The sequence below is a fragment of the Oncorhynchus nerka genome, linkage group LG11 (genome assembly GCF_034236695.1).
Source record: "Oncorhynchus nerka isolate Pitt River linkage group LG11, Oner_Uvic_2.0, whole genome shotgun sequence".
Lineage (NCBI taxonomy): Eukaryota > Metazoa > Chordata > Actinopteri > Salmoniformes > Salmonidae > Oncorhynchus > Oncorhynchus nerka.
Window position 1 is genome coordinate 67,546,160 of NC_088406.1, and position 26,775 is coordinate 67,572,934.

Sequence of the window (26,775 nt, forward strand, 5' to 3'; positions counted from 1 at the left end):
CTATAACCGTATATCATGCTCTATAAAGATTCATAATGTGGCATAACTGTTAGACATAGTTATACATCTTTCATAGAGCATGAAATACAGTTAAAGATGATTTGTGGCCCATTTATGCAGTGCTTATGAACCCTATCTCAATGCTTTATGAAGCCTTCAAATAAAGTGGAACCAACTGTTCTATGGATGTGTGTTTGGGAATGAGTGTAGGTGTATGTGTGTGTGTCTGTTCATATGAATGGGAGTGTGAAGGAGAGTGAATTAATGCGTGTGGGAGGGAGTGAATGGGTGTGTGGATGCATAGGGTATATGTGTATGTGAATGAAGGAGAATGGAAGAGTAAGTCAATGTATGTAAATGTATCTGAGAAGAAGGGAGGGTGTCCAAGGATGGGAGGTTGTGACAAGCTTGGCAAGGATGGGAGGTTGTGACAAGCTTGGCAAGGATGGGAGGGTGTGACAAACTTGGCAAGGATGGGAGGTTGTGACAAGCTTGGCAAGGATGGGAGGGTGTGACAAGTTTGGCAAGGATGGGAGGTTGTGACAAGCTTGGCAAGGATGGGAGGTTGTGACAAGCTTGGCAAGGATGGGAGGTTGTGACAAGCTTGGCAAGGATGGGAGGGTGTGACAAGCTTGGCTTGGGCGGGGTAAAGGGAGGAGGGTGTGACAAGCTTGGCAAGGATGGGAGGGTGTGACAAGCTTGGCAAGGATGGGAGGGTGTGACAAGCTTGGCAAGGATGGGAGGGTGTGACAAGCTTGGCAAGGATGGGAGGGTGTGACAAGCTTGGCAAGGATGGGAGGGTGTGACAAGCTTGGATGGGAGGGGTAAAGGGGGAGGGTGTGACAAGCTTGGCAAGGATGGGAGGTTGTGACAAGCTTGGCAAGGATGGGAGGGTGTGACAAGCTTGGCAAGGATGGGAGGTTGTGACAAGCTTGGCAAGGATGGGGGGTGTGACAAGCTTGGCTTGGGTGGGGTAAAGGGGGAAGGGTGTGACAAGCTTGGCAAGGATGGGAGGTTGTGACAAGCTTGGCTTGGGAGGGGTAAAGGGGGAGGGGGGGAGGGTGTGACAAGCTTGGTTTGGGTGGGGTAAAGGGGGAGGGTGTGACGAGCTTGGCTTGGGTGGGGTAAAGGGGGGAGGGTGTGTGAGCTTGGCTTGGGTGGGGTGACAAAAGGATGGGAGGGTGTGACAAGCTTGGCTTGGATGGGGTAAAGTTTGGGGAGGGTGTGACGAGCTTGGCTTGGGTGGGGGGTAAAGCTTGGGGATGGGAGGGTGTGACAAGCTTGGCAAGGATAAAGGGGGAGGGTGTGACAAGCTTGGCAAGGATGGGAGGTTGTGACAAGCTTGGCAAGGATGGGAGGGTGTGACAAAGCAAGGATGGGAGGGTGGCAAGGATGGGAGGGTGTGACAAGCTTGGCAAGGATGGGAGGATTGTGACAAAGCTTGGCAAGGATGGGAGGGTGTGACAAGCTTGGCAAGGATGGGAAGGTGTGACAAGCTTGGCAAGGATGGGAGGGTGTGACAAGCTTGGCTTGGGCAGGGTAAAGGGGGAGGGTGTGACGAGCTTGGCTTGGGTGGGGTAAAGGGGGAGGGTGTGACGAGCTTGGCTTGGGTGGGGTAAAGGGGGAGGGTGTGACGAGCTTGGCTTGGGTGGGGTAAAGGGGGAGGGTGTGACAAGCTTGGCTTGGATGGGGTAAAGGGGGGAGGGTGTGACGAGCTTGGCTTGGGTGGGGTAAAGGGGGAGGGTGTGACAAGCTTGGCAAGGATGGGAGGGTGTGACAAGCTTGGCAAGGATGGGAGGTTGTGACAAGCTTGGCAAGGATGGGAGGGTGTGACAAGCTTGGCTTGAGGGAGGGGTAAAGGGGGAGGGTGTGACAAGCTTGGCAAGGATGGGAGGTTGTGACAAGCTTGGCTTGGGCGGGGTAAAGGGGGAGGGTGTGACAAGCTTGGTTTGGGTGGGGTAAAGGGGGAGGGTGTGACGAGCTTGGCTTGGGTGGGGTAAAGGGGGAGGGTGTGACGAGCTTGGCTTGGGTGGGGTAAAGGGTGTGGGGAGGGTGTGACAAGCTTGGCTTGGATGGGGTAAAGGGGGAGGGTGTGACGAGCTTGGCTTGGGTGGGGTAAAGGGGAGGGTGTGACAAGCTTGGCAAGGATGGAGGGTGTGACAAGCTTGGCAAGGATGGGAGGTTGTGACAAGCTTGGCAAGGATGGGAGGGTGTGACAAGCTTGGCAAGGATGGGAGGGTGTGACAAGCTTGGCAAGGATGGGAGGTTGTGACAAGCTTGGCAAGGATGGGAGGGTGTGACAAGCTTGGCAAGGATGGGAAGGTGTGACAAGCTTGGCAAGGATGGGAGGGTGTGACAAGCTTGGCTTGAGCGGGGTAAAGGGGGAGGGTGTGACAAGCTTGGCAAGGATGGGAGGTTGTGACAAGCTTGGCTTGGGCAGGGTAAAGGGGGAGGGTGTGACGAGCTTGGCTTGGGTGGGGTAAAGGGGGAGGGTGTGACGAGCTTGGCTTGGGTGGGGTAAAGGGGGAGGGTGTGACGAGCTTGGCTTGGGGGGGTAAAGGGGGGAGGAAAACTGGGAGGGGGAGGTAGAGAGGGACAAACTTGGCTTGGAAAAGAGGGTGGGAAGGATTTATGTAATTGTATTTATTTTTGTGACTTGCAAACCTTCTGTAAAATGAAAAAGAGTTCTGGACAAATTAGGAGGTCAAGTCATTATTATTCCTTGTTTTCCATTATAGTTAAGTTCCACTGGTGGTAATTGGCGAGAGTGGAGGGATAGGGACGGGGGAGCTGGGAGGGCGTCAGACACTTCCCTGAAGGTCAGTGAGCTCCAAACATATTGGGGACAATTTTTGTTGTTTTGGCAAAGGTACTCCAACACTTTGGATTTGAAATGATACAATGACTATTTGTATTTATTATGGATCCCCATTAGTTCTTGCCAAGGCAGCAACTCATCTTCCTGGGGTTTATTATGGATCCCCATTAGTTCTTGCCAAGGCAGCAACTCATCTTCCTTGAGTCCAGCAACATTAAGGCAGCTATATACAATTGTAAATATTACATGACATTATATTTCATAACACTTTACCCAATACATTTAGTGTGTTCCCTCAGGCCACTACTCCACTATCACACATTTACAGTGCAACATCCATGTATGTGTGTCTGTGTCTCTTCATAGTCCCTGCTGTTCCATAAGGTGTATTTTTATCTGCTTTCTAAATCTGATTCTACTGCTTGCATAATTTACCTGATGTGGAATAGAGATCCATGTAGCCATGGCTCTATGTAGTACTGTTCCTCCCATAGTCTGTTCTGGACCTGGGGACTGTGAAGAGACCTCTGGTGGCATGTCTTGTGGGTTATGTAAGGGTGTCCGAGCTTTGTGCTAGTAGTTTAAACAGACACCTTGGTGCATTCAGCATGTCAACACTTCTACACTGAAGTCAATCTCTCCTCCACTTTGAGCCTGTGATTTACATGCACATTATTAATTTCAGCTCTCTGTGTACATTTAAGGGCCAGCCGTGCTGCCCTGTTCTGAGCCAATTATAATTTTCCGAGGTCTCCCTTTGTGGCACCTGACCACACGACTGAGGTTAAAGTGAAGACTGTCAGATTTGATTTAAGGTTATCCATAGGGTGAACCGTTTAGAAATGAAACCACCTTTTGTACATAGTCCCTTAATTTCAGGGGGCCAATGTATTGGGACAAGTTCACTTATATGTGTATTAAAGAATTCAAAAGTTTCGTTTTTGGTCCCATATTCCTAGAACGCAATGATTACATCAAGCTTGTGACTCTGCAAACTTGTTGGATGCATTTGCTGTTTATTTTGGTTGTGTTTCAGATCATTTTGTGCCCAGTAGAAATTAATGGTAAATAATGTATTGTGTCATTTGAGTCACTTTTATTGTAAATCAGAATAGAATATGTTCTAAACACTTCAATATTCATGTGGATGCTACCATGATTACGGATAATCCTGAATGAATCCTGAATAATGATGAGTGAGAAAGTTAGATGCACAAATATCATACCCCCCACAAAAAAATGCTCACCTCCCCTGTTATTGTAATGGTAAGAGGTTAGCATGTCTTGGGGGGTATGATATTTCGACATCTGTAACTTTCTTACTCATTATTCACAATTCATTCAGGACTAAGGGTGCGCTCTGGCTATCTACTTCGATTTCGGGGCACTCTCCTCTGAGTGTGCCAGAGCGCTGAATGATGAATTTACAAAAGCTCAACACCCCTTTAATATGGCCGGTGACAGTAGACTTCAGGGAAAAGGCGTAATTCAATTGTTGCCAGCAGCACAGTTAGAGTTACCAATGCTCTGGATAACATGAAAACAGCCTAACTAGCTATACTAGGGCGAGTAAAATGGTCAGAGTGAGGTGTTCTCTTATTTTCGGGCTCTCGAGTGGCGCAGCGATTTAAGGCACTGCATCTCAGTGCTAGAGGTGTCACTACAGACCCTGGTTTGATCCCGGGCTTTATTACAACCGGCCGTGATTGGGAGTCCCATAGGGCGGCACACAATTGGCCCAGTGTAGTCTGGGTTAGGGGAAGGTTTAGCCGGTGTATGCCGTCATTGTAAAATAAGAATGTGTTCTTAACCGATTTGCCTAGTTAAATGAAGATTAACTTGAGTGCTTGACTGCCGTTGTGAGGTCAGAACGCTTGTATCAACCCTACACCTCCGCCAGAGCGTCCAGTAAGCGCTCTGAACGCTCCGCGGACGAAACGTTCTTGAATTTACAAATGGACAATCCGACAACGCTCTGAATTTATGAACGCTCAGAGTGTACTCCAGATTGAATTTACAAACACACCGTAAGAAAGTTAGAAGCACAAATAGCAGTGTGTTTGTGTGCGACGCCTAAGAGGTAGCGCATCATTTCAAGCTGTTGGCAACGTCCCTTTTCAACACACTAACACAATACATGTAAATCTACATTTAAAAGTGGGTGGGGCTCATTTGAGATTTGAAGCCTTGCCACAATCGGCGTCTGTTACGCAGACTAGGCAATTTACAGAGAGCAATTTGACCAGTCAGTCAAATACACGTGATAGTTGCTTTTATGATCTGAACGTGCAGTTGGGACTGAGGTATGTTAAGGACACGTCCAACTATGTCGACGATTTTAATTGGCTGATGCAGAACTTGTTCCAGGATATAATCTGAAGAGACCAGCTACAATTTAGCGTTTTGTCACCTGCAAGTAAATCAAACATTTTTATTGACTGATAGCATTTTGGGCAGCAGAAAAATTGGATAGTTAAATTGTTGCTTATGTTTCCCACTAAATTTGAGATCTATATTGTAGTTACAGAATGACTTGCTTTAAAACCCATCATGGGACATAAATATGATGTGGGTAAAAATACATCTGCAATGGAAAGTCAGACAAACCCGACTAAACTATGTTGACGTGTACAGTAGGTATATTATGTAAGTGTATATTTGTTATAGTGTGTATGCAGAATAGGGCGAGATCGGATGTTATGTACACTAAAGAGAGAGTCTTAGAATGAAAAGTCTCATTTTGTGTTTATTGAACATGAAACACGTTTTAAATACACCATATGAAAACCACACATACACATCTCAACTAACAATCTGCATAAAATTGATCAATTCCATTAATTTTGTCATGAAATGTGTCTAGGGAAAAAAATTAGGTAGTTGAATGCAAGTAATTAAATAGGCACACAGTACAAACACAATATGTATCCGACTTTGTAGGCTTATATTACACAATGTCTGGATGCAATATTCTACACAAGAACATTCAACACCGATATCGGTTCCTCTTGTTATTCCAAACGCATCTACGGATCTATTCTGCCGACAAATATGAAAATTAATCTTTGTCTTTAATGCAGGGTTTGATCTAAGCTGTCGAGTAGAATGGTTACTTTTTATGTTATAGAGTGGAATGGTTTTTCTGCTGGTGTATCCTGAGGTAGCTCCTCTCTGAAAACGTCTTCCCACAGTGCGTACAGGAGAATGGCCTCTCTCCCGTGTGGACCTTCAGGTGCATCTTCAGATGGTCCTGGCGGGAGAACCTCTTCTCACACTGGGTACAGCTGTAGGGTTTCTCACCTGTGTGGACCCTCTGGTGCCTCTTCAGGTCACGAGCCTGGGCGAAGCGCATGTGACACTGGGTACAGCTGAAGGGTTTCACCCCTGTGTGGACCCTCTGGTGGATCTCCACCTTCTGGGGGCAGCTGAAGCCTTTGTTACAGAACATACAGAGGAACAGTTTCTCTTTACCATTGCCTGATGTTGCTCCCCCTCCCTGAACCTGGGCTCTAGCCCTGTCATTTGAGTTCAATACCTGACCGAAAATGGCATGGCTGTGTGAATCGGAAGGCTCCATCAACGTGGACACTGGGTCAGAATCCCTGAACTGAATAGGAGAGTGGGTCACAACGTTTGAATTTGTCTCCAAGCTTTCCCTGTAATCTAAGAAATCTCTGCTCTGTGAGTGTCCGTCAACTAGATGACGATCTGCATTCAATGTGGGAGAAGCGTCACCCTCCACTTTCACAGTTACCTCATCTACGATTATAACCTCCCCTTTCTTATCTAGGCACCCTTCAGAGTATACACTACTACTGTACTGGTTCCAGTCCCCTCTAGACAAATCCGTCTGTGTCTCTAAACCCAAGGGCATGTTGCCAGGGTCCATCTCTGTAGTGTAAGAACAAGACGGATCATCACGACCAGTGTCTAACGTGTCACCATCACCATCTCCACGGGAATGAACCCTTCTTTGGCTCTGGTGAAATACCAGTAAGTACTCTGAACTGGGAGCAGGAGGACAGCCCAGTCTCTCTGGGTCTGATCGGTGGTCAGATCCTGTGTGTAGGAGCCTTCGTGTTAAAGTCTCTGTGTCTGTCTTTGACTTGAGGACGGCGTTCGGCGTTCCGCTGACCTCCGTGATGCTGCTTCGGGTCCTGGGCTGCACTGGGGCGGTGATGGGGTCCTCTGTGGCTACAGAGGGTGCTCCAGTCTGGATGTCTCTGCTGTGCTGTGGGTCTTCATCTCCTTCAGACCTCTCCATCTTGACCCCAGGACCTGCAGCTTCAGCTTCTGCAGACTGACACAAAAAGAGAGGAGGTTATTACCGGTACATGAGTAGAATTGGATAATAATGTCATAGGGAAGTCTCACAAGCTCCCTTATGGCAGATGTACATGTAAGCAAGTGAATAGCTGAGGCGAGCCTTTCTGAAATAAACGGGCCACATTAGATTTACAAAGTAACACATTTTTATGCAACACTATTACACTAACCTCTATCATGATAACGTGCTGGATTGAGGTTCCACTCCCCTCATCAACAGTAATTGATTGGTCATCTCTCCAGGAATTGTTCTTCATTGGCTTCACAAATCTCTTGTGGCCTTCAGTGAGATGTCCTTCACCTGAGAAAGTGATTGGGGGAAAAAGAGGTTGTTGGCTACTGTCTGCTCAATGGTATAGACCCTTTACGGTCTTTGCAAACACTGCCGCATGAGGGAGAAGAGTGCCGTTTGGTTGCAGAAGATGGGGGAGTTCTCATTTTAAGGCTTGTATGAAAGTCCTGCTCAACATAACATTGTAAGTGTATGACAACCCACAAATACACTGCTCAAAAAAATAAAGGGAACACTTAAACAACACAATGTAACTCCAAGTCAATCACACTTCTGTGAAATCAAACTGTCCACTTAGGAAGCAACACTGATTGACAATAAATTTCACATGCTGTTGTGCAAATGGAATAGACAACAGGTGGAAATTATAGGCAATTAGCAAGACACCCCCAATAAAGGAGTGGTTCTGCAGGTGGTGACCACAGACCACTTCTCAGTTCCTATGCTTCCTGGCTGATGTTTTGGTCACTTTTGAATGTTGGCGGTGCTTTCACTCTAGTGGTAGCATGAGACGGAGTGGAGTCTACAACCCACACAAGTGGCTCAGGTAGTGCAGCTCATTCAGGATGGCACATCAATGCGAGCTGTGGCAAGAAGGTTTGCTGTGTCTGTCTGCGTAGTGTCCAGAGCATGGAGGCGCTACCAGGAGACAGGCCAGTACATCAGGAGACGTGGAGGAGGCCGTAGGAGGGCAACAACCCAGCAGCAGGACCGCTATCTCCGCCTTTGTGCAAGGAGGAGCACTGCCAGAGCCCTGCAAAATGACCTCCAGCAGGCCACAAATGTGCATGTGTCTGCTCAAACGGTCAGAAACAGACTCCATGAGGGTGGTATGAGGGCCCGATGTCCACAGGTGGGGGTTGTGCTTACAGCCCAACACCGTGCAGGACGTTTGGCATTTGCCAGAGAACACCAAGATTGGCAAATTCGCCACTGGCGCCCTGTGCTCTTCACAGATGAAAGCAGGTTCAACACTGAGCACATGTGACAGACGTGACAGAGTCTGGAGACGTCGTGGAGAACGTTCTGCTGCCTGCAACATCCTCCAGCATGACCGGTTTGGCCGCACAGCCCTCCATGTGCTCACCAGAGGTAGTCTGACTGCCATTAGGTACCGAATTGAGATCCTCAGACCCCTTGTGAGACCATATGCTGGTGCGGTTGGCCCTGGGTTCCTCCTAATGCAAGACAATGCTAGACCTCATGTGGCTGGAGTGTGTCAGCAGTTCCTGCAAGAGGAAGGCATTGATGCTATGGACTGGCCCGCCCGTTCCCCAGACCTGAATCCAATTGAGCACATCTGGGACATCATGTCTCGCTCCATCCACCAACGCCACGTTGCATCACAGACTGTCACTGTCACTGACTGTCACTGTGATCCCTCAGGAGACCATCCGTCACCTCATCAGGAGCATGCCCAGGCATTGTAGGGAGGTCATACAGGCACGTGGAGGCCACACACACTACTGAGCCTCATTTGGACTTGTTTTAAGGACATTACATCAAAGTTGAATCAGCCTGTAGTGTGGTTTTCCACTTTAATTTTGAGTGTGACTCCAAATCCAGACCTCCATGGGTTGATACATTTGATTTCCATTGATAATTTGTGTGATTTTGTTGTCAGCACATTCAACTATGTAAAGAAAAAAGTATTTACTAAGAATATTTCATTCATTCAGATCTAGGATGTGTTATTTTAGTGTTCCCTTTACTTTTTTGAGCAGTGTATATGGCTCTGGTTACAATAGCCTCTTTTAGAATCTGAGAGTGAAATACTTACACACTCGTCTATATCATGTAGGCTCAGCATTCCTGAACAGTCCCATTTACAAGTCAGAATGTTGAACAAACATTTCAACTTACTTTACTTGTTGTCCACCGATTTTGTTCCTATGTCGGAGGTAATCTGATACAAAATATCCACATTAAAGAAATGCAATTCGCATTTGACAAACACTTGCACAATATGGCCGAGGATAACCGAACGGCAAACGCTTCCAGCTGACTGCAAGGAAACGTGCTTCGGTCAACGTACATGTCAAGAGATCTCCACCTCCAAAAGGACCAACAGCATGAACAACCAGTAAAGTGTAAATATAATGTTATTCAACATTCTGGCTTGTAGAGACTACTGCATCTTTTCATGGTTACATTAAGACACCATGGAACCAGCATGAGATATGGGTCTGTACAACGCCACTGTACTCCAGATTTGACCTTTATCCACTGTTGACGTTGGCCTCTTTGGGTATAGCAAGCCCATCCCCCTCTCCCTGCCTCTCCCTTTCCTCCTTCAACTAGGTTGCTGTGGTCAGAGAGACGTCGTAAATTCCTGAGAATCTCCTCATGGACACACAGTACAGAGAGAGTAGATTTTCATGGAGAACAAAGGAAATCCTTCCACCTCACAGAACTTGAGGTACGAACAAATTTCATGTTCCGGAGAAAGTATAAAAGATGGGTGAAGAATCCAGCTACGAACTGGTCCGTTTGTCACAACTTGGGGAAGCTCATGGGAGACGGTGTGACCACATTACCATAACGCTGTTTATATAATAGCCTCAGATATGAGGTTTACATCTAATTGTTGTATAAGATGAATGAGTGAGTATGATACTGTTTGTATAATATGATTTTGGACTGTTTAATGAAGAAAAATACAAATCCCTTTTGATTTGAACTAAATCAGAGGACCGCCTTTGAGCCCAGTTAGGGTCAGGCCTCCTGGGACAGCCCCTTTTCTGCCATTCCGAATAAAACCCAACTTTGAGAAATTATCAGGAGACCGAGCTTATCACAATTACGAGATGGCTTAAGGTTGCAGACCATGTTTTTCTCCATTGGGGGGACATAGGTTGTAGACCATTTCTGAATCTTTTAACCATACCACGTGGTTAAACTCTTAGACTATCGATACCGACAGAATATGAACAAGTCTTTGATATTAATTACTGGTCTGCAGCTAGGAATTCGGAATCATTGAACGTGAAGAACGACAACCGCCGAAACATCCATTCTATAACGATGTCACTCTGAACAATCCCCTCTAACCACAACCGAGAGAGAGAGAGGGAGACAGACGGACAATTCTACAAAAGAAACAAACTTTTCACCAAAGATCAAGACGACACACTGAGCGTAAATATATATATTGATTGCAATTGTTCCCGAATGAGTGAGCGTCCATGTGCAAAGGATTAGCATTTCAATTGTTATAATTATCACTCTGTAGTGACTTAGTCGACCCCCACTTCCCCTTTTGTCTAACAAGCCGCCATGCCGGTTTAGCCCACTAGGGCACATTCTCCTATCATTTAATGTAACCACATTTACCTTGTTTGTTTGTTTGTTTATGCATTTCTGTGAATTACTTAGTAATAAATACAAGATTTAAGACAATTGATGTATGGATGACTCAGTGAAGACTGGGTTCGTGCAGATAACCAACAATTTACAATGTTTGGAATGAGACTAAGGGTGAGGTAAAGTAAATAATTCATTAATTAAAATACTAATTGATCAGATAAAATATCTGAAAAGTTATTTTAGGAAATTCTAACTTTAATTAGAATATTTTTCCTTGGTGCCCCGAATTCCTAGTTAATTAGTTACGTGATGAATAAGTTGATCGCGAAATAACTAATTACAGAGAATCTTTGATAAAAACTATGTCTTCAGTTAATGATAGTAAAGACACGAAACCACACTGCTCCATCGAGAAGATTTAAATACTGCTAGTTTTCCTGGAAAACGGCCATTTTCATCCTCATGCTAGTTAGCAGTAGCCACAGCAACCATTATGGGATTGCATGTCACGTTGGCTGACCCTGCAATTCCAAAATGGCTGTGATACACTACATGGCTCATCAAACATCCAATTCCCAAAGCATTGCCATTAATATGGAGTTGGTCCCCCTTTGCTGCTATAACAGTCTCCACTTGTCTGGGAAGGCTTTCCATTAGATGTTGGAACATTGCTGCGGAGACTTGCTTCCATTCAGCCACAAGAGCATTAGTGAAGTTTGGCACTAAAGTTGGGCGAGTAGGCCTGGCTCGTAGTCAGCTTTCCAATTCATCCCAAAGGTGTTTGATGGGGTTGAGGTCAGGGCTTTGTGCAGGCCAGTCAAGTTCTTCCATACTGATTTCAACAAACCATTTCTGTGTGGACCTTGAGTTGTGCACGGGGGCATTGTCATGCTGAATCAGGAAAGGGTCTTCCCCAAACTGTTGCCACAAAGTCAGAAGAACAGAATAATCTAGAATGTCATTGTATGCTGTAGCATTAAGATTTCCCTACACTGGAACTAAGGGGTCTAGCCCGAACCATGAAAAACAGCCCCAGACCATTATTCCTCCTCCACCAAACTTTACAGTTAGCACTCTGCATTTGGCAGGTAGCATTCCCCTGGCACCCGCCAAACCCAGATTTGTCTGTTGGACTGACAGATTGTGAAGTGTGATTCATCACTCCAGAGAATGGTGTCCACTGCTCCAATCGGCAAGCTTTACACCACTCCAGCCGACGCTTGGCATTGCGCATGGTGATCTTAGGCTTGTGTGTGGCTGCTCGGCCATGGAAACCCATTTCATGAAGCTCCCGACAAACAGTTCTTGTGCTGAAAATGCTTCCAGAGACAGTTTGGAACTGGGAAGTGGATGTTGCTACCAAGGACAGATTTTTTTTAACGCGTTTCAGCACTCGCTGGTCCCATTCTGTGAACTTGTGTGGCTGAAATAGCCAAATCTACTAATTTGAAGGGGTGTCCACATACTTTTTTGCTGTGGCTACTGATTGGAGCCCCCCCCCAAAAAAAATAAACAATAGTCTCTACAGGCCAGCGTGTTAAATAAAATGTTATTTACACTTACTAACCATTATTGGAGCCCCAGTGCTGCTCATTGTAAACAATGGTAACGGTAGGGTCGGTATCTTCTGGCAAGGTAATCTGCTTTTATTCAGCATCCAAAAGTCGTGCGCATTTGTTTATTATATGATATTGAATATTTGCGCTAGATATCGTAATCAGGGTATTTGAATTATTACATACCATCCAGAAAGTGACCAAGACCCAGTTCTGTGTAACATCTGAAAACACGTTCATGGGGAACGGGGCTATAAGGAATGAACTTTATGAACGGCGACAGCCTTCTGAAAAATATACCTCTTGTCATTCCTCTGTACCGGTCGAGTATCTTGACACTACTGGGGCGACTGGCGACGACGCGCTCTCGCATTGTCCCCTCTGCGCGCTCCCGTGCCACCTTCAGTTCCAGTTGCTGTAGTTTTCTCCGCAATGTCCTGTTTTCTTTCTGGCTTTGAGTTATTTCCAAACGAAACACTGCATAGTCGTCGTCTACGAGTTTACAGATCTCTCCCACTGCTGCATTCGCTAGCACCTCCATAATGGAGGCAATTTGAGTGTGAAAAACCATACCATTAGCCATTGTTAGCTAACGTGATCAGCTACCTAGTTAGCGTTACCTATATAATATATTAACGAAGTCCTAGCACCAATGCGAATTTAAAACTACATTGGGTAAGTATGGGACGCTATGCAGTTAATGGACTGATATTTTGAGTTTCATGGTGTTAATACACGTCTAAATAAATGCTAACGTGGAAATACTTTTTGGTCACTTCCGTTTACACTAAAGAGAAAGGATCTTATTGGTTGGCGTTATAGCTCAATGGTGTGGTTAAATGTAAAATGTATGCGCGCTGTTCTTTGAAATACGGTACTGCTTATAGAGTATCATTGCGATCTGGAGAGTTGCTACTTTCTCGTGTCATTCCTGGACTACTCATTATATGAATAAAGTCCGATTAAATCAACAAATACGAGAGTCAGTTGAACAAACGTTAAGGTTACAAGTAGTGGTGTTGTGCAATTTTTTTTTTTTTAGGTGGGGGAGCACAAAAAAGTTTTTTTTCTTCAATCAACGTTTGTACCGACAAAATGTAGAATAGCGTGAAATTCATCCTTCAATTGCAACGTCTGCCTATGGCCACACTATGGATGCGTTCGTAAATTCACTCTGGCTATCGACTTCTGAGCACTCTCCTCTGAGTGTGCCAGAGCTCAGAATAACTGATGCATTTACGAACGCTCAACACCTGTTGAATATGACCGGTGTCAGTCAACGTCGGCAAAAACGCGTAATTAAATTGTTGCCAGCAGCAGAGTCACAGTCACCAACGCTCAGAATAAAGGAACACAGCATAACCAGCTCTGCTAGGGCGAGTAAAATGGTCAGAGTGACGTCTTCTCTCATTTGTGTCGGGAAGTAGTTAGCAAGCTAGACAATTTCAGCCAGTTAGCTTGGGTGCATGACTGCGGTGGAAGTCAGAACGCTCGGATCAACCCTTCTCCTCGGCCAGGGCGTCGAGTGTAAACTCAGAGAGCGAAACCCTTTGAATTTGGCATTCCAGATTGAATTTACGATCACAAGCTATTGTTTACAGTTTTAAATCCCCTTGAACACTAAATTAGGAATAGGCTACCTCATTTCAAAATAGGCCATCACTATCAATCATGTATGATAATTTGTCACGTTATACCAAACGTCCAAACTGCATCACCATGACAATTTAATTAATCTCAGTTTAACGGGAATATGTATTTACACTGAACAAAAATATAAACGCAACATGTAAAGTGTTTGTCACATTTTTCATGAGCTGAAATAAAATATTCCAGAAATGTTGCATATGCTCAGATAGTGTTTCTCTCAAATGTGTTTATGTCCCTGTTAGTGAGCATTTATCCTTTCCCAAAATAATCCATCCACCAGACAGGTGTGACATATCAAGAAGCTGATTAAACAGCATGATCATTACACAGGTGCACCTTGTGCTCAAATCAAATGTTATTGGTCACATACACATGGTTAGCAGATGTTAATGCGAGTGTAGCGAAATGCTTGAGCTTCTAGTTCTGACTATGCAGAAATATTTAACAAGTAATCTAACAGATTCACAACAACTACCTTATACACACAATGTAAACGGATGAAATAGAATATGTACATACAAGTATATGGATGAGCAATGGCGTGCGGTATAGGCAAGATGCAGTAGACGGTATAGAATACACTATACATATGAGATGAGTAATATAGGATATGTAAACATTATTAAAGTGGCATTATTTAAAGTGACTAGTGATACCTTTATTAAGTCCATTTATTTAAGTGGACAGAGATTTGTCTGTTGGCAGCAGCCTCTATGTTAGTGATGGCTGTTTAACAGTCTGATGGCCTTGAAATAGAGGCTGTCTCTCGGTCCCAGCTTTGATGCACCTGTACTGACCTCACCTTCTAGATGATAGCGGGGTGAACAGGCAGTGGATCGGGTGGTTGTTGTCCTTGATTAACTTTTTGGCCTTCCTGTGACATCGGGTGCTGTAGCTGGGGACAATAAAAGGCCACTCTAAAATGTGCAGTTTTGTCACAGAACACAATGCCACAGATGTCTCAAATTTTGAGGGAGCGTGCAATTGGCATGCTGATTGCAGGAATGTTCACCAGAGCTGTTGCCAGAGAACTTGATGTTAATTTCTCTACCATAAGCCACCTCCAATGTTGTTTTAGAGAATATGGCAGTACGTCTAACCGGCCTCACAACCGCAGACCATGTGTAACCATGCCAGCCCAGGACCTCCACATCTGGCTTCTTCACCTGCGGGATCGTCTGAGACCAGCCACCCGGACAGCTGATGAAATTGAGGAGTATTTCTGTCTGTAATAGGGCCCTTTTTTTGAGTAAAAACTAATTCTGATTGACTGGGCCTGGCTCCCCAGTGGGTGGGCCTATGCCCTCCCAGGCTCACCCATAGCTGCTCCCCTGCCCAGTCATGTGAAATCCATAGATTGGGGCCTAATTTATTTATTTCAATTGATTGATTTCATTATGAACTGTAACTCAGTAAAATCATTAATTGTTGGAAGTTGTGTTTCTATTATTGTTCTGTATATACACTATATAAGGCTCCTTAACAGCTTCTACCCCCAAGCCATAAGACTGCTGAACAATTAATCAAATGGCCACCTGGACTATTTACATTGACCCCACCCCTTTGTTTTTACACTGCTGCTACTTGCTGTTTATTATCTATGCATAGTCACTTTACCCCTATCTACATGTACAAATTACCTCGACTAACCTGTACCCCCTGTATATAGCCTCATTATTGTTATTTTATTGTTACTTTTAATTAAAAATTTTACTTTAGTGTATTTAGTAAATATTTTCTTAACTCTTTCTTGAACTGCATTGTTGCTTAAGGGCTTGTAAAGTAAGCATTTCACGGTAACTGTTGTATTTGGCGCATGTGACAAATAACATTTGATTTGATTTATATACAAAAAAATATGTCGATAACCCTTCAAATGATTAGATTTGGCTATTTCAGCCGCACCCGTTGCTGACAGGTGTATAAAATTGAGCACACAGCCATGCAATTTCCACAGAGAACCATTGGCAGTAGAATGGCCTTACTGAAGAGGTCAGTGACTTCCAACATGGCACCGTCATAGGATGCCAACTTTCCAACAAGTCAATTCGTCAAATTTCTGCACTGGTCAACTGTAAGTGCTGTTATTGTAAAGTGGAAATGTCTAGGAGCAACAACGGCTCAGCCGTGAAGTGGTAGGCAACACAAGCTCACAGAACGGGGCTGAAGTGCGTAGCGGGCAACAATCGTCTGTCCTCGGTTGAAAGAACTGTTTGTCGGGAGCATCATGAAATGGGTTTCCATGGCCGAGCAGCCACAGACAAGCCTAAGATCACAGTGCGCAATGCCAAGTGTTGGCTGGAGTGGTGTAAAGCTCGCCGCCATTGAACTCTGGAGCAGTGGAAACGCATTCTCTCGTGTGATGAATCACGCTTCACCATCTGGCAGTCCGACAGACTAATCTGGGTTTGGGGAATGCCAGGAGAACGATACTTGCCCCAATGCATAGTGCCAACTGTAAACTTTGGTGGAGGAGTAATAATGGTCTGAGGCTGTTTTCATGGTTCGGGCTGGTCCCCTTAGTTCCAGTGAAGGGAAATGTTAACGCTACAGCATACAATGACATTCTAGACAATTCCTTGCTTCCCACTTTGTAGCAACAGTTTGGGGAAGGCCCTTTCCTGTTTCAGCATGACAATGCCCCCGTGCACAAAGCCAGGTCCACACAGAAATGGTTTGTCGAAATCAGTATGGAAGAACTTGACTGGCCTGCACAGAGCCCTGACCTCAATCCCATCTAACACCTTTGGGATGAATTGGAACGCCGACTATGAACCAGGCCTAATCGCCCATCGTTAGTGCCCGACTTCACAAATGCTATTGTGGCTAAATGGAAGCAAGTCCCCGCCGTAATGTTCCAACATCTAATGGAAAGCATTCCCAGACAAGTGGAGGCTGTTATAGCAGCAAAGGGGGGACCAACTCCATATTAATGCCCATGATTTTGGAATGAGATGTTCGACTGGCAGGAGTCCACATAGTTTTAGTCATGTAGTTTAGTTCGCCTGAGCGAAGCCCTTTCCACACGTTGGGCATGCGTACTTACTGCTTGTCAGCGTCCATCCTAAAGCTCAGCCTCCCACGTTGTGACCCAATGACACCAGAGGAGGCAGAAGCAGGAGCCACCACCCTCACTCAGGTGGTTAGTCTTTGAGCTCCCTCCTTGACCTCTAGCCATTGTTTGGGTGTTGTTGGGATTGTGTGCTGTGTTATAGGCTAGGTAACTCTAGTGGTGAATGCCTATCCTTATCATGGATACTGTGGTGTATGTATCAAAGGAACAGGATTGTCGATCTCTATTAGCCCCAGGCCCTGCTCCATCCCTGCACTGTCCCTCGTGGTGCGGTCCTGGTTCTGACCCGGGAAGGAAGAGTGACTGGTTCTGACCAAGGGCCAGGGTTTGTGACCAGCCGCTTCAGAGGTCCAGTCTCTCCTACCAGCAACACCGGATATCAACTGGTCCTCTGTAAACTGAACAGAAAAGTATAAAGGTTTATATAAGAAACTCTTTGCTGTACACACAGAAACATGACATGATATTATAAAATGTTAACCACAGTCAAAAACATCTCTAACCCTTTCATTCAATTACTTAACAATATGAAGCCATTGGAGTTTATTATTTATACATTTTTACCATAGGTGTTAATTCAAGAATTAGGTATAATGTTTTAATTTGACTGAGAGAAGGGAAACAAATTATACAGCCCCCCAAAAAAACTATAGGTAACAAGAATAATACAACTTATCTGTAAATCTGGTGCCCTCGCTTTGATACAGTGAATTTTAGAATACTTTGGAAAAGGTTCAACATTACACACAGCTTCACTACTTCAAGTAAACATTAATTAAAGCACTATCCTTATCTCACTATAAATCACCAGTCAGTAGTGTAAAGTACTTAAGTAAAAATACTTTAAAGTATTTGAAGTAGTTTTTTTGGGGCAGCTATACTTAACTATTTATATTTTTGACAACTTTTACTTCACTACATTCCTAAAGAAAATAATGTACTTTTCACTCCATACATTTTCCCTATTACCCAAAAGTACTTGTTATATTTTAAATGCTTAGCAGGACAGGAAAATGGTCCTCACGCACTTATCAAGAGAACATCCCTGGTCATCCCTACTGCCTCTGATCTGGTGGACACACTAATCATAAATGCACAATTTGGATCTGGTGTCATCGCTGCAACTCCCCAACGGGTTTGGGAGGTGAAGGTCAAGTCATGCGTCCTCTGAAACATGACCTGCCAAACTGTGCTTCTTGACACCCGCCTGCTTAACCCGGAAGCCAGCCGCACCAATGTGTCGGAGGCGACCGAGTCAGCCTGCAGGTGCCCGGCCCGCCACAAGGAGTCGGGCAAACCCTCCTCAAACCCGGACAACGCTGGGCCAATTGTGCGCCGCTCTATGGGACTCTCGATCACGGCTGGTTGTGATACAGCCTAGGTTCGAATCCGGGTTTGTAGTGACGCCTCTAACACTGCGATGCAGTGCCTTAGACCACTGCAGCACTCTGGAGGCATTGTACATTTACTTTTGACACTTAAGTGTATCTAAAACCAAATACTTTTATACTTTTACTCAAGTAGTATTTTACTGGGTGACTTTCACTTGAGTCATTTTCTATTTATGTATATTTACTTTTACTCAAGTATGACCTTTGGGTACTTTTTCCACCACTGACACCAGTATCATCATCAGCAGCATTTTTACAGGCACCATCGAACCAACCATCACCATATCTACTCTGCCTCATACTAATTATTTCCTCAGTTCACCTCATCCAGTTTCCCACTACATCCAAACCAACAGAATTAACTACAAACGAACTAGTATTATATTACATGTCATTATATATGGGCCGTGTGCATTTTCTGTTGGTGTATCCTGAGGTAACTCCTCTCTGAGAACCTCTTCTCGCAGTGTGCACAGATCCCGTGTGGACCTTCAGAACCTCTTCTCACACTGGAGGCAGCTGTAGGGTTTCTCTCCTGTGTGAACCCTCTTGGTGCCTCTTCAGGTTGGACGGGTGGGAGAAACCAGCCCGGCACAGGTGGCAGCCGGATGATTTCTCCCCTGTGTGCATCCTCTGGTAGATCTCCACCTGATTTGGGGAATTGAAGTGCTTTGAAGTCTTTTTGGTGTGGCCACCATTACTGATTCTCTCTCTACTACTGTTATTTGTAAATGGGCAGCCATTTAGTGTTGAAGGACCGACATTGTCTGAGGTCTAGTTTAACTTAAGGAGAGTGTGAGGAGGACGAAGGCCAGGGAGTGTCTGTGTTGTCGCAGGGTCCATGTTCCAGTTGATAGATCCTATAGAAGGGAGGCTGATGGCAGCACCTGTTAAGGGGTTAACCTGAGGTGCCATTAGTCTCTCTGAATCACAACTATAGGAGTAGGATGGAGCATCGCTAGCCAGGTCAGTATCTGTTCTCTCCCCCTGCATACGGACACCTCCCTGTCCCCGAAGATCAAATCTACTCCTCGTCCTGGTCACAGCCAGTCTGTTATCATGGAGACTTAAGTTTGGATGTTGTTTTGTGTTCGACTGTCTGTTTCTGGTTGTGGTTAAGTGTCATTCCCCAGGACTTTGTCCCATCCACTGACCTCCCCTGTGTCGCTTCTGGTCCTGGCCTGCTCAGTTATGTTGTCCCCTGGGCACTTGGCTGCATTGGTCTGGGTCTAGGAATCAAAGATGGCTTCCCAGTCTCTTCTGTTTGCCTCCAGCCAACCACCTGCATGAAGAGGTTACAAAATAGACATTGCAAACATGGCAGAGAACTCTACGCTCTACAGTTTTTAATTGTCAATTACCTGGTCAAGTTCATACATTGTGTTTTTGTATGTAAACATAAGTTGTATTGATTTAATTTTATGAATAAGAAAAAAAATAGCCAGGTGCATCACTATTCCCACTGAAGATCTATTACTGTATGTAGGCGATATGTACTTCTCCCTTACCCTGCTCCCCCATCTTTAGTCCACTCAGCAGGTCAATGCTCTCTGGTCTGTCTTCTACTGTCTCCTCTTTGACCAACAACAGATCAGGCTTCCCATCCTCCATGTCTACTGACTATAAGAGATACAGAGTGAGAGGATGTTGGATCAAGAAATCTGATATGAGCACCCTGCTATGGAGCATCTTCTGATTGGGTAATGAGAGATTGTAAACATGTTAGTTGATTTAATTACTTGACACTAGGTATATTTATAATGAAGTGGTTGGTAATAAAGTGCTGCTAGGTGTATGCAGAATAGGTTGAGAATAGAGACATCCCACTGGGCCCACTGCTTGAATCAATGTTGTTTCCATATTTGAACCAACATGGAATAGAGGTCTGTGCACAGTGGGAGTTTACTTCTACTTTTATGGGTTACGCCTCTTTAGTCATAAGAGTCCCACCTAGTCAACAAATATTTAAGAGACCTCTTGAGCTGTCCTAACCAGTTAAAAGTTACCAGCAGGTGTTTTGATTATAGAAAAATGCAGTGAGTCAGTAGTTCCTGCACCACATGCAATTACTTGAGTTGTTGAAAGAACGTTTTGAAACTGCCATGTGATCAACCCATAAAAGTATCTCTTGCACCTTTGAAAATGAATTCATATTAGGCCTATTTCACATAATAAATAAACCTGTTTTTCTTTTGATTATTTATCTACATAAAGTTATTTCAATTTATCCCTTTGGAGCACAATAACACATTGTTTAAAAAAAAAAGTGTTTAAATTGGGCAATTGAAGGCATGTTGGGCTTATGTTAACTGATTGTGTTTAATTAAAATAAGACCTTTAAAATGTTGTAGGCAACATTGTCGGCAAGTGACTTGAGTCCTACTGTGCCAAAGCAATTTAGAGTTGTTAAACGGTAGTGACAAGTGTGTTGATCTAACGTTAATATTGTCAACAACAACAACAATATTGTAAAAATATATATATATATATGCATGCCAACATATTAGGCGATAATTAAGAGAAGGCAAAGTGATCGTGTCAGGAAAATACTATCAAACGTTTTGTAGTCACATTCAATTGGTTGTCTGAAGCGTGCTATCGAGTTCCCCCAAGGGCGATACCTCATCTAAATTATTCCCCTTTATTTTCGACAATTTCAATGAGCATCGTCGTCACTGACTTTCATTTGCGGTACCTCAAACTGCTGTCATGATTACCAGCTGATATAAACCTTTAAGAGTTTGTCTGGGCAGTGTCTTAACGTCATCCTAAAACCCACTCTGAGCTGGGAGTTTATTTTTTACAGGATTCCTAGAGTAGGACCTTTTCTGGTATGCTTTGTGGACACGAGCGTTGATGTGATGTATGCTAAAGAGTCTCAATCAAAGTCTTTGAATGAAACGTCCCATTTTGTGTTTATTAAACATAAACAAATGTTAAATACACCATATGAAAACCACACATACACATGCCTCAACAAAAAAATCATAAACTTGATCAACTGCATACATGTTCTCATTTAAAGTGTATTGGGGGGGAAATGAAGTAGTTGAATGGAAATAGGCATTTGTGAACATCATGTAGCCAAACTAATGTTGCCCCACAGGCCGCATTCAGTCTTCACAGAGGTGGGGGGCACTCTTAAAGGGGAATAATAGCACATTTATAAAATGTGTCTTAAGTTCCTAAACCTTTCGGACTCATTGTTGGACTGTCTGCCAAAGTGTACAGTCGTGGCCAAAGGTTTTGAGAATGACACAAATATTAATTTTCAAAGTCTGCTGCCTCAGTGTCTTTAGATATATTCTTGTCAGGCGTTACTATGCAATACTGAAGTATAATTACAAGCATTTCATAAGTGTCAAAGGCTTTTATTGACAATTACTTGAAGTTGATGCAAAGAGTCAATATTTGCAGTGTTGACCCTTCTTTTTCAAGACCTCTGCAATCCGCCCTGGCATGCTGTCAATTAACTTCTGGGCCACATCCTGCCTGACTGATGGCAGCCCATTCTTGCATAATCAATGCTTGGAGTTCGTCAGAATTTGTGGGGTTTTGTTTGTCCACCCGCCTCTTGAGGATTGACCACAAGTTCTCAATGGGATTAAGGTCTGGGGAGTTTCCTGGCCATGGACCCAAAATATCGATGTTTTGTTCCCCGAGCCACTTAGTTATCACTTTGCCTTATGGCAAGGTGCTCCATCGTGCTGGAAAAGGCATTGTTTGTCACCAAACTGTTCCTGGGTGGTTGGGAGAAGTTGCTCTCTGAGGATGTGTTGGTACCATTCTTTATTCATGGCTGTGTTCTTAGGCAAAATTGTGAGTGAGCCCACTCCCTTGGCTGAGAAGCAACCCCACACATGAATGGTCTCAGGATGCGTTACTGTTGGCATGACACAGGACTGATGGTAGCGCTCACCTTGTTTTCTCTTCGGACAAGCTTTTTTCCGGATGCCCCAAACAATCGGAAAGGGGATTTATCAGAGAAAATGACTTTACCCCAGTCCTCAGCAGGCCAATCCCTGTACCTTTGGCAGAATATCAGTCTGCCCCTGATGTTTTTCCTGGAGAGAAGTGACTTCTTTGCTGCCCTTCTTGACACCAGGCCATCCTCAAAGTCTTTGCCTCACTGTGCGTGCAGATGCACTCACACCTGCCTGCTGCCATTCCTGAGACAGCTCTGTACTGGTGGTGCCCGGATCATGCAGCTGAGTCAACTTTAGGAGACGGTCCTGGTGCTTGCTGGAGTTTCTTGGGCGCCTTGAAGTCTTCTTCACAACAATTGAACCACTCTCCTTGAAGTTCTTGATGATCCGATAAATCAGGGGTGTCAAAGTCAAATGGACGGAGGGCCAAATAAAAAAATCAGCTACAAGACGAGGGCCGGACTGTTCGAATGTTCATTGAAATTTTTTTAAATGACGCATATAGTCTAGTGAACCTAATTGAACCTACTGAAAACCTAACAAATATATTACAATATGATCAGATAAATAAAGCAATATTTTCTTATGGCTCTGTCAGTAATCTTTAATTTTCAACAGACACAAAAGACAAATTTCCTTTATATAAATATCCCCATAACATGAACATTAAATGAAAGAAACCGGTATTCAAGGCACCATCAGTAGACTATATTTTCTATTTTAGCAAAAGTGGGCTAAATTTACTTCAAAGAAAAACAATAATAGCAATTTTCTATCATCCACTCAACTGAAATATTTTTAAAATATAATTGGATTGAAATACAAAAAATAAAGTGCAAAAATCTATTAATCAAAAACAACACTTTGTTTAAGGAGAAGTAACATGCAGTGAAAACAAATATTAAATTTTAACTTTTAAACTTGAACTGAGTAAAAACTCTAAATATGTGATTGCACAGTAATGTTCACTTGTTTGAGGTTGAGGGTGATACTTGGTGGTGTCCCATCTTTTCCACAAGTTCATCAATGTTCGGGGTAAGGCTCTGAGCTGAAGAAATCCTCAGAATTGAGTGGAGGTGTTCAGCAGTAAGTCGACTTCTGTGTGATGTTTTGTTCAGGTTCATCAAAGAAAACAGTTGTTCACACAGGTATGTGCTGCCAAACATAGACAACGTTTGAGCAGCCTGGATGCGCAGCTGGGGCATTGTGCCGGGAGGAAACGGGCGAACTCCGCAGCACCCACTGCCGCATATTTTGCCCTCAGTGCATCATTGCATTGGAGGTCAATCAACTCCATTTGGAGGTTTGGTGGTGAGCTTTCCACGTCAACAGCAAATGGGTTACCGAGCAGTTCCAACCTGCTTTTTGTGCTTCAAAGTCAGCAAATCGGCGTCGAAAGTCAGCGGCAAGCATACCTATTTTATCAGCCAACTGTGTGCTCGGGAACGCACTGGTAGAGAGCTTCTCTTTCATGGTCTGGCAGCTGGGAAAGTGGCTCAAATTTTCTTTCCGCATCTGCGTCTCCCACAGAGTCAGTTTGGTTTTAAATGCCTTCACTGTACTGTACATATCAGAGATGACACGATCCCGACCCTGCAGCTGCAAGTTTATTGCATTCAGATGACTCGTAATGTCACACAGAAAAGCCATTTCACACAGAAACATTTGTCTCGGAGTTGTGTTGTGTCTTTCCCTTTGCTGTCCAAGAACAGACAAATCTCCTGGCTCGAAACATCTTTGAAGCACCTTTCCCTGGCTTAGCCATCGCACCTCTGTGTGATAAGGCAAATCACCATGCTCCGTTTCTAACTCCGTCAGAAATGCCTTGAACTGGCGGTGATTCAAACCTTTGGCTCTGATAAAGTTAACTGTGCGCGTGATGATGCTCATTACATGCTCCATTTTCAAGGCTTTACCGCACAACGCTTCCTGGTGTATGATACAATGATAAGCTGTCAGCTCACCTGTCGCGTTTTCCTCTTGCATCTTTTCCCGTATCTTCGCCACCAGTCCGCTCCTGTGTCCACACATCGCAGGTGCTCCGTCGGTTGTCAAACCCACGAGTTTTTCCCAAGGCAGCTCCATCTCATTTACACATCTTGACACCTCTTCATACAAATCATGCCCCGTAGTTGTGCCATGCATAGGACGTAAAGCCAAAAACTCCTCTGTCACGCTTTAGGTTGGAGTCCACTCCGCGGATGAAAATTGACAACTGGGCAATGTCAGAAATGTCGGTGCTCTCATCCACAGCCAAGGAATATGCAATAAAATCTTTTCCCTTTTTCACAAGCTGCTCTTTTAGATTGATGGACAACTGGTCTACTCTCTCGGCAATGGTGTTTCTGCTCAGACTCACATTTAAAAAGAGTTGCCTTTTTTCTGGGCAAACTTCGTCACAAACTTTAATCATGCAGTTTTTGATGAAATCCCCCTCCGTAAATGGCCGGGCTGATTTAGCGATCTCTTCTGCCAAAATAAAACTGGCCTTGACAGCAGCCTGGCCTTGTGATTTGGCTTTTTTGAACAGAGCCTGTCGAGATTTGAGGCCTCGTTTTAATTCCTCTGCCTTTTGTAGCCTTTGTTCCATGTCCATATTCTTGTTTTTGTCCGCGTGTTTCGTTTCATAATGTCGTCTCAGATTATACTCTTTCAGTACCGCCACACTTTCTCCACACAGAAGACACACAGGTTTTCCAGCTACCTTCGTGAACATATACTCCGACTCCCACCTTGTTTGAAACCCCGGTTCTCAGTATCCACCTTCCGTTTTGCCATTTTTGATGGGTATCTGAAAGTTAATTTTACTGTGATGCTGACGACTGCTGTGCCAATAAATATTGAAATGAAGCAGCCTACTGCTCGGTGCGTCACCTTTGCATTGTGGGAAATGTAGTATTGGTGCGTGTAAAAGATCTGTGGGCTGCCGGCTTGCTGCGGGCCGGTTCTAATAATAAATCAAGATCATCCCAGGGGCCGTAAAAAACCTTCTTGCGGGCCGGATGTGGCCCGCGGGCCTTGACTCTGACATATGTGCGATAAATGGTTGATTTAGGTGCAATTTTATTGGCAGCAATATCCTTGCCTGTGAAGCCCCTTTTGTGCAAAGCAATGATGACGGTACCTTGCAGGTAACCATGTTTGACAGATGAAGAACAATGATTCCAAGCACCACCCTCCTTTTGAAACTTCCAGTCTGTTATTTGAACTCAATCAGCATGACAGAGTGATCTCCAGTCTTGTCCTCGTCAACACTCACACCTGTGTTAACGAGAGAATCACTGACATCATGTCAGCTGGTCCTTTTGTGGCAGGGCTGAAATGCAGTGGAAATGTTTTTGGGGGGATTCAGTTCATTTGCATGAATTGCAATTCATCTGATCACTCTTCATAACATTCTGGAGTATATGCAAATTGCCATCATACAACCTGAGGCAGCAGACTTTTGAAAATTAATATTTGTGTCATTCTCAAAACTTTTGGCCACGACTGTACATCTTTCTCATTCAGGGAGAGAGAGGCAGAGTTATGTAACCAGACTTTAGCACATCACCCAACACAATACGCCTTTTACTATATTGGAAGCATCATCAGACCTCAGTAGTAGCCTATTTAATTTCTTTCAATGCATTTTTCTGGAAACCAAGCAGAAAATACAGTGCATTCGGAAATTCTTCAGACCCCTTGACTTTTTCCACATTTTATTGTTACAGCCTTATTCTAAAATGGATTAAATTGTTTTTTCCCCCCTCAATCAATCTTCACACAATACACCATAATGACTAATCAAAAACAAGTATTCAGACCCTTTACTCAGTACTTTGTTGAAGCATCTTTGGCAGAGATTTCAGCCTCGAGTCTTCTTGGGTATGACACTACAAGCTTGGCACAACTGTATTTTGGGAGTTTCTCCCATTCTTCTCTGCAGATCCTCTCAAGCACTGTCAGGTTGGATGGGGAGCTTTGCTGCACAGCTATTTTCAGGTCTCTACAGAGATGTCTCTCCTGAGATGCCACTCAAGGACATTCAGAGACTTGTCCCGAAGCCACTTCTGCGTTGTCTTGGTTGTGTGCTTAGGGTTGTTGTCCTGTTTGAAGGTGAACCTTCGCCCCCAGTCTGAGGTCCTGAGCACTCTGGAGCAGGTTTTCATCAAGGATCTCTCTGTACTTTGCTCCGTTCATCTTTGCCTCAATACTTACTAATCTCCCAGTCCCTGCTTCTGAAAAACATCCCCACAGCATGATGTTGCCACCACCATGCTTCACCGTAGGGATGGTGCCAGGTTTCCTCTAGGTGTGACGCTTGGCATTCAGGCCAAAGAGTTCAGTCTTGGTTCCATCAAACCAGAGAATCTTGTTTCTCATGATCTGAGAGTCTTTATGTGCCTTTTGGCAAACTCAAAGCGGGCTTTTACTGAGGAGTGGCTTCCGTCTGGC

At 44.4% G+C, this 26,775-nt stretch overlaps 1 protein-coding gene across 1 annotated transcript; it reads right to left on the minus strand.

Annotated features, from left to right (window-relative positions):
• Positions 1-5,544: 5,544 nt before the first annotated feature.
• On the minus strand, positions 5,545-13,081 carry LOC115137386 (hypermethylated in cancer 1 protein-like). Its single transcript, XM_029673689.2, has 3 exons — positions 12,599-13,081; positions 7,315-7,445; positions 5,545-7,118 (listed from the first exon to the last, which is right to left on the minus strand). The coding sequence occupies exons 1-3, from the start codon at positions 12,879-12,881 to the stop codon at positions 5,940-5,942; spliced, it is 1,593 nt and encodes a 530-aa protein (XP_029529549.1). The 5' UTR covers positions 12,882-13,081; the 3' UTR covers positions 5,545-5,939.
• Between the last annotated feature and the right edge of the window lie 13,694 nt (positions 13,082-26,775).

Bases quoted from the DNA above. Each gene is read 5' to 3' on its own strand.
- LOC115137386 (XM_029673689.2), bottom strand. From the start codon at position 12,881: ATGGCTAATGGTATGGTTTTTCACACTCAAATTGCCTCCATTATGGAG. The intron at 7,446-12,598 runs GTATATTTTTCA...TCACTTTCTCAG, and splicing joins GTACAGAGGAATGACAAGAG to GTGAAGGACATCTCACTGAA. The intron at 7,119-7,314 runs GTTAGTGTAATA...TTTTTGTGTCAG, and splicing joins AGCACGTTATCATGATAGAG to TCTGCAGAAGCTGAAGCTGC.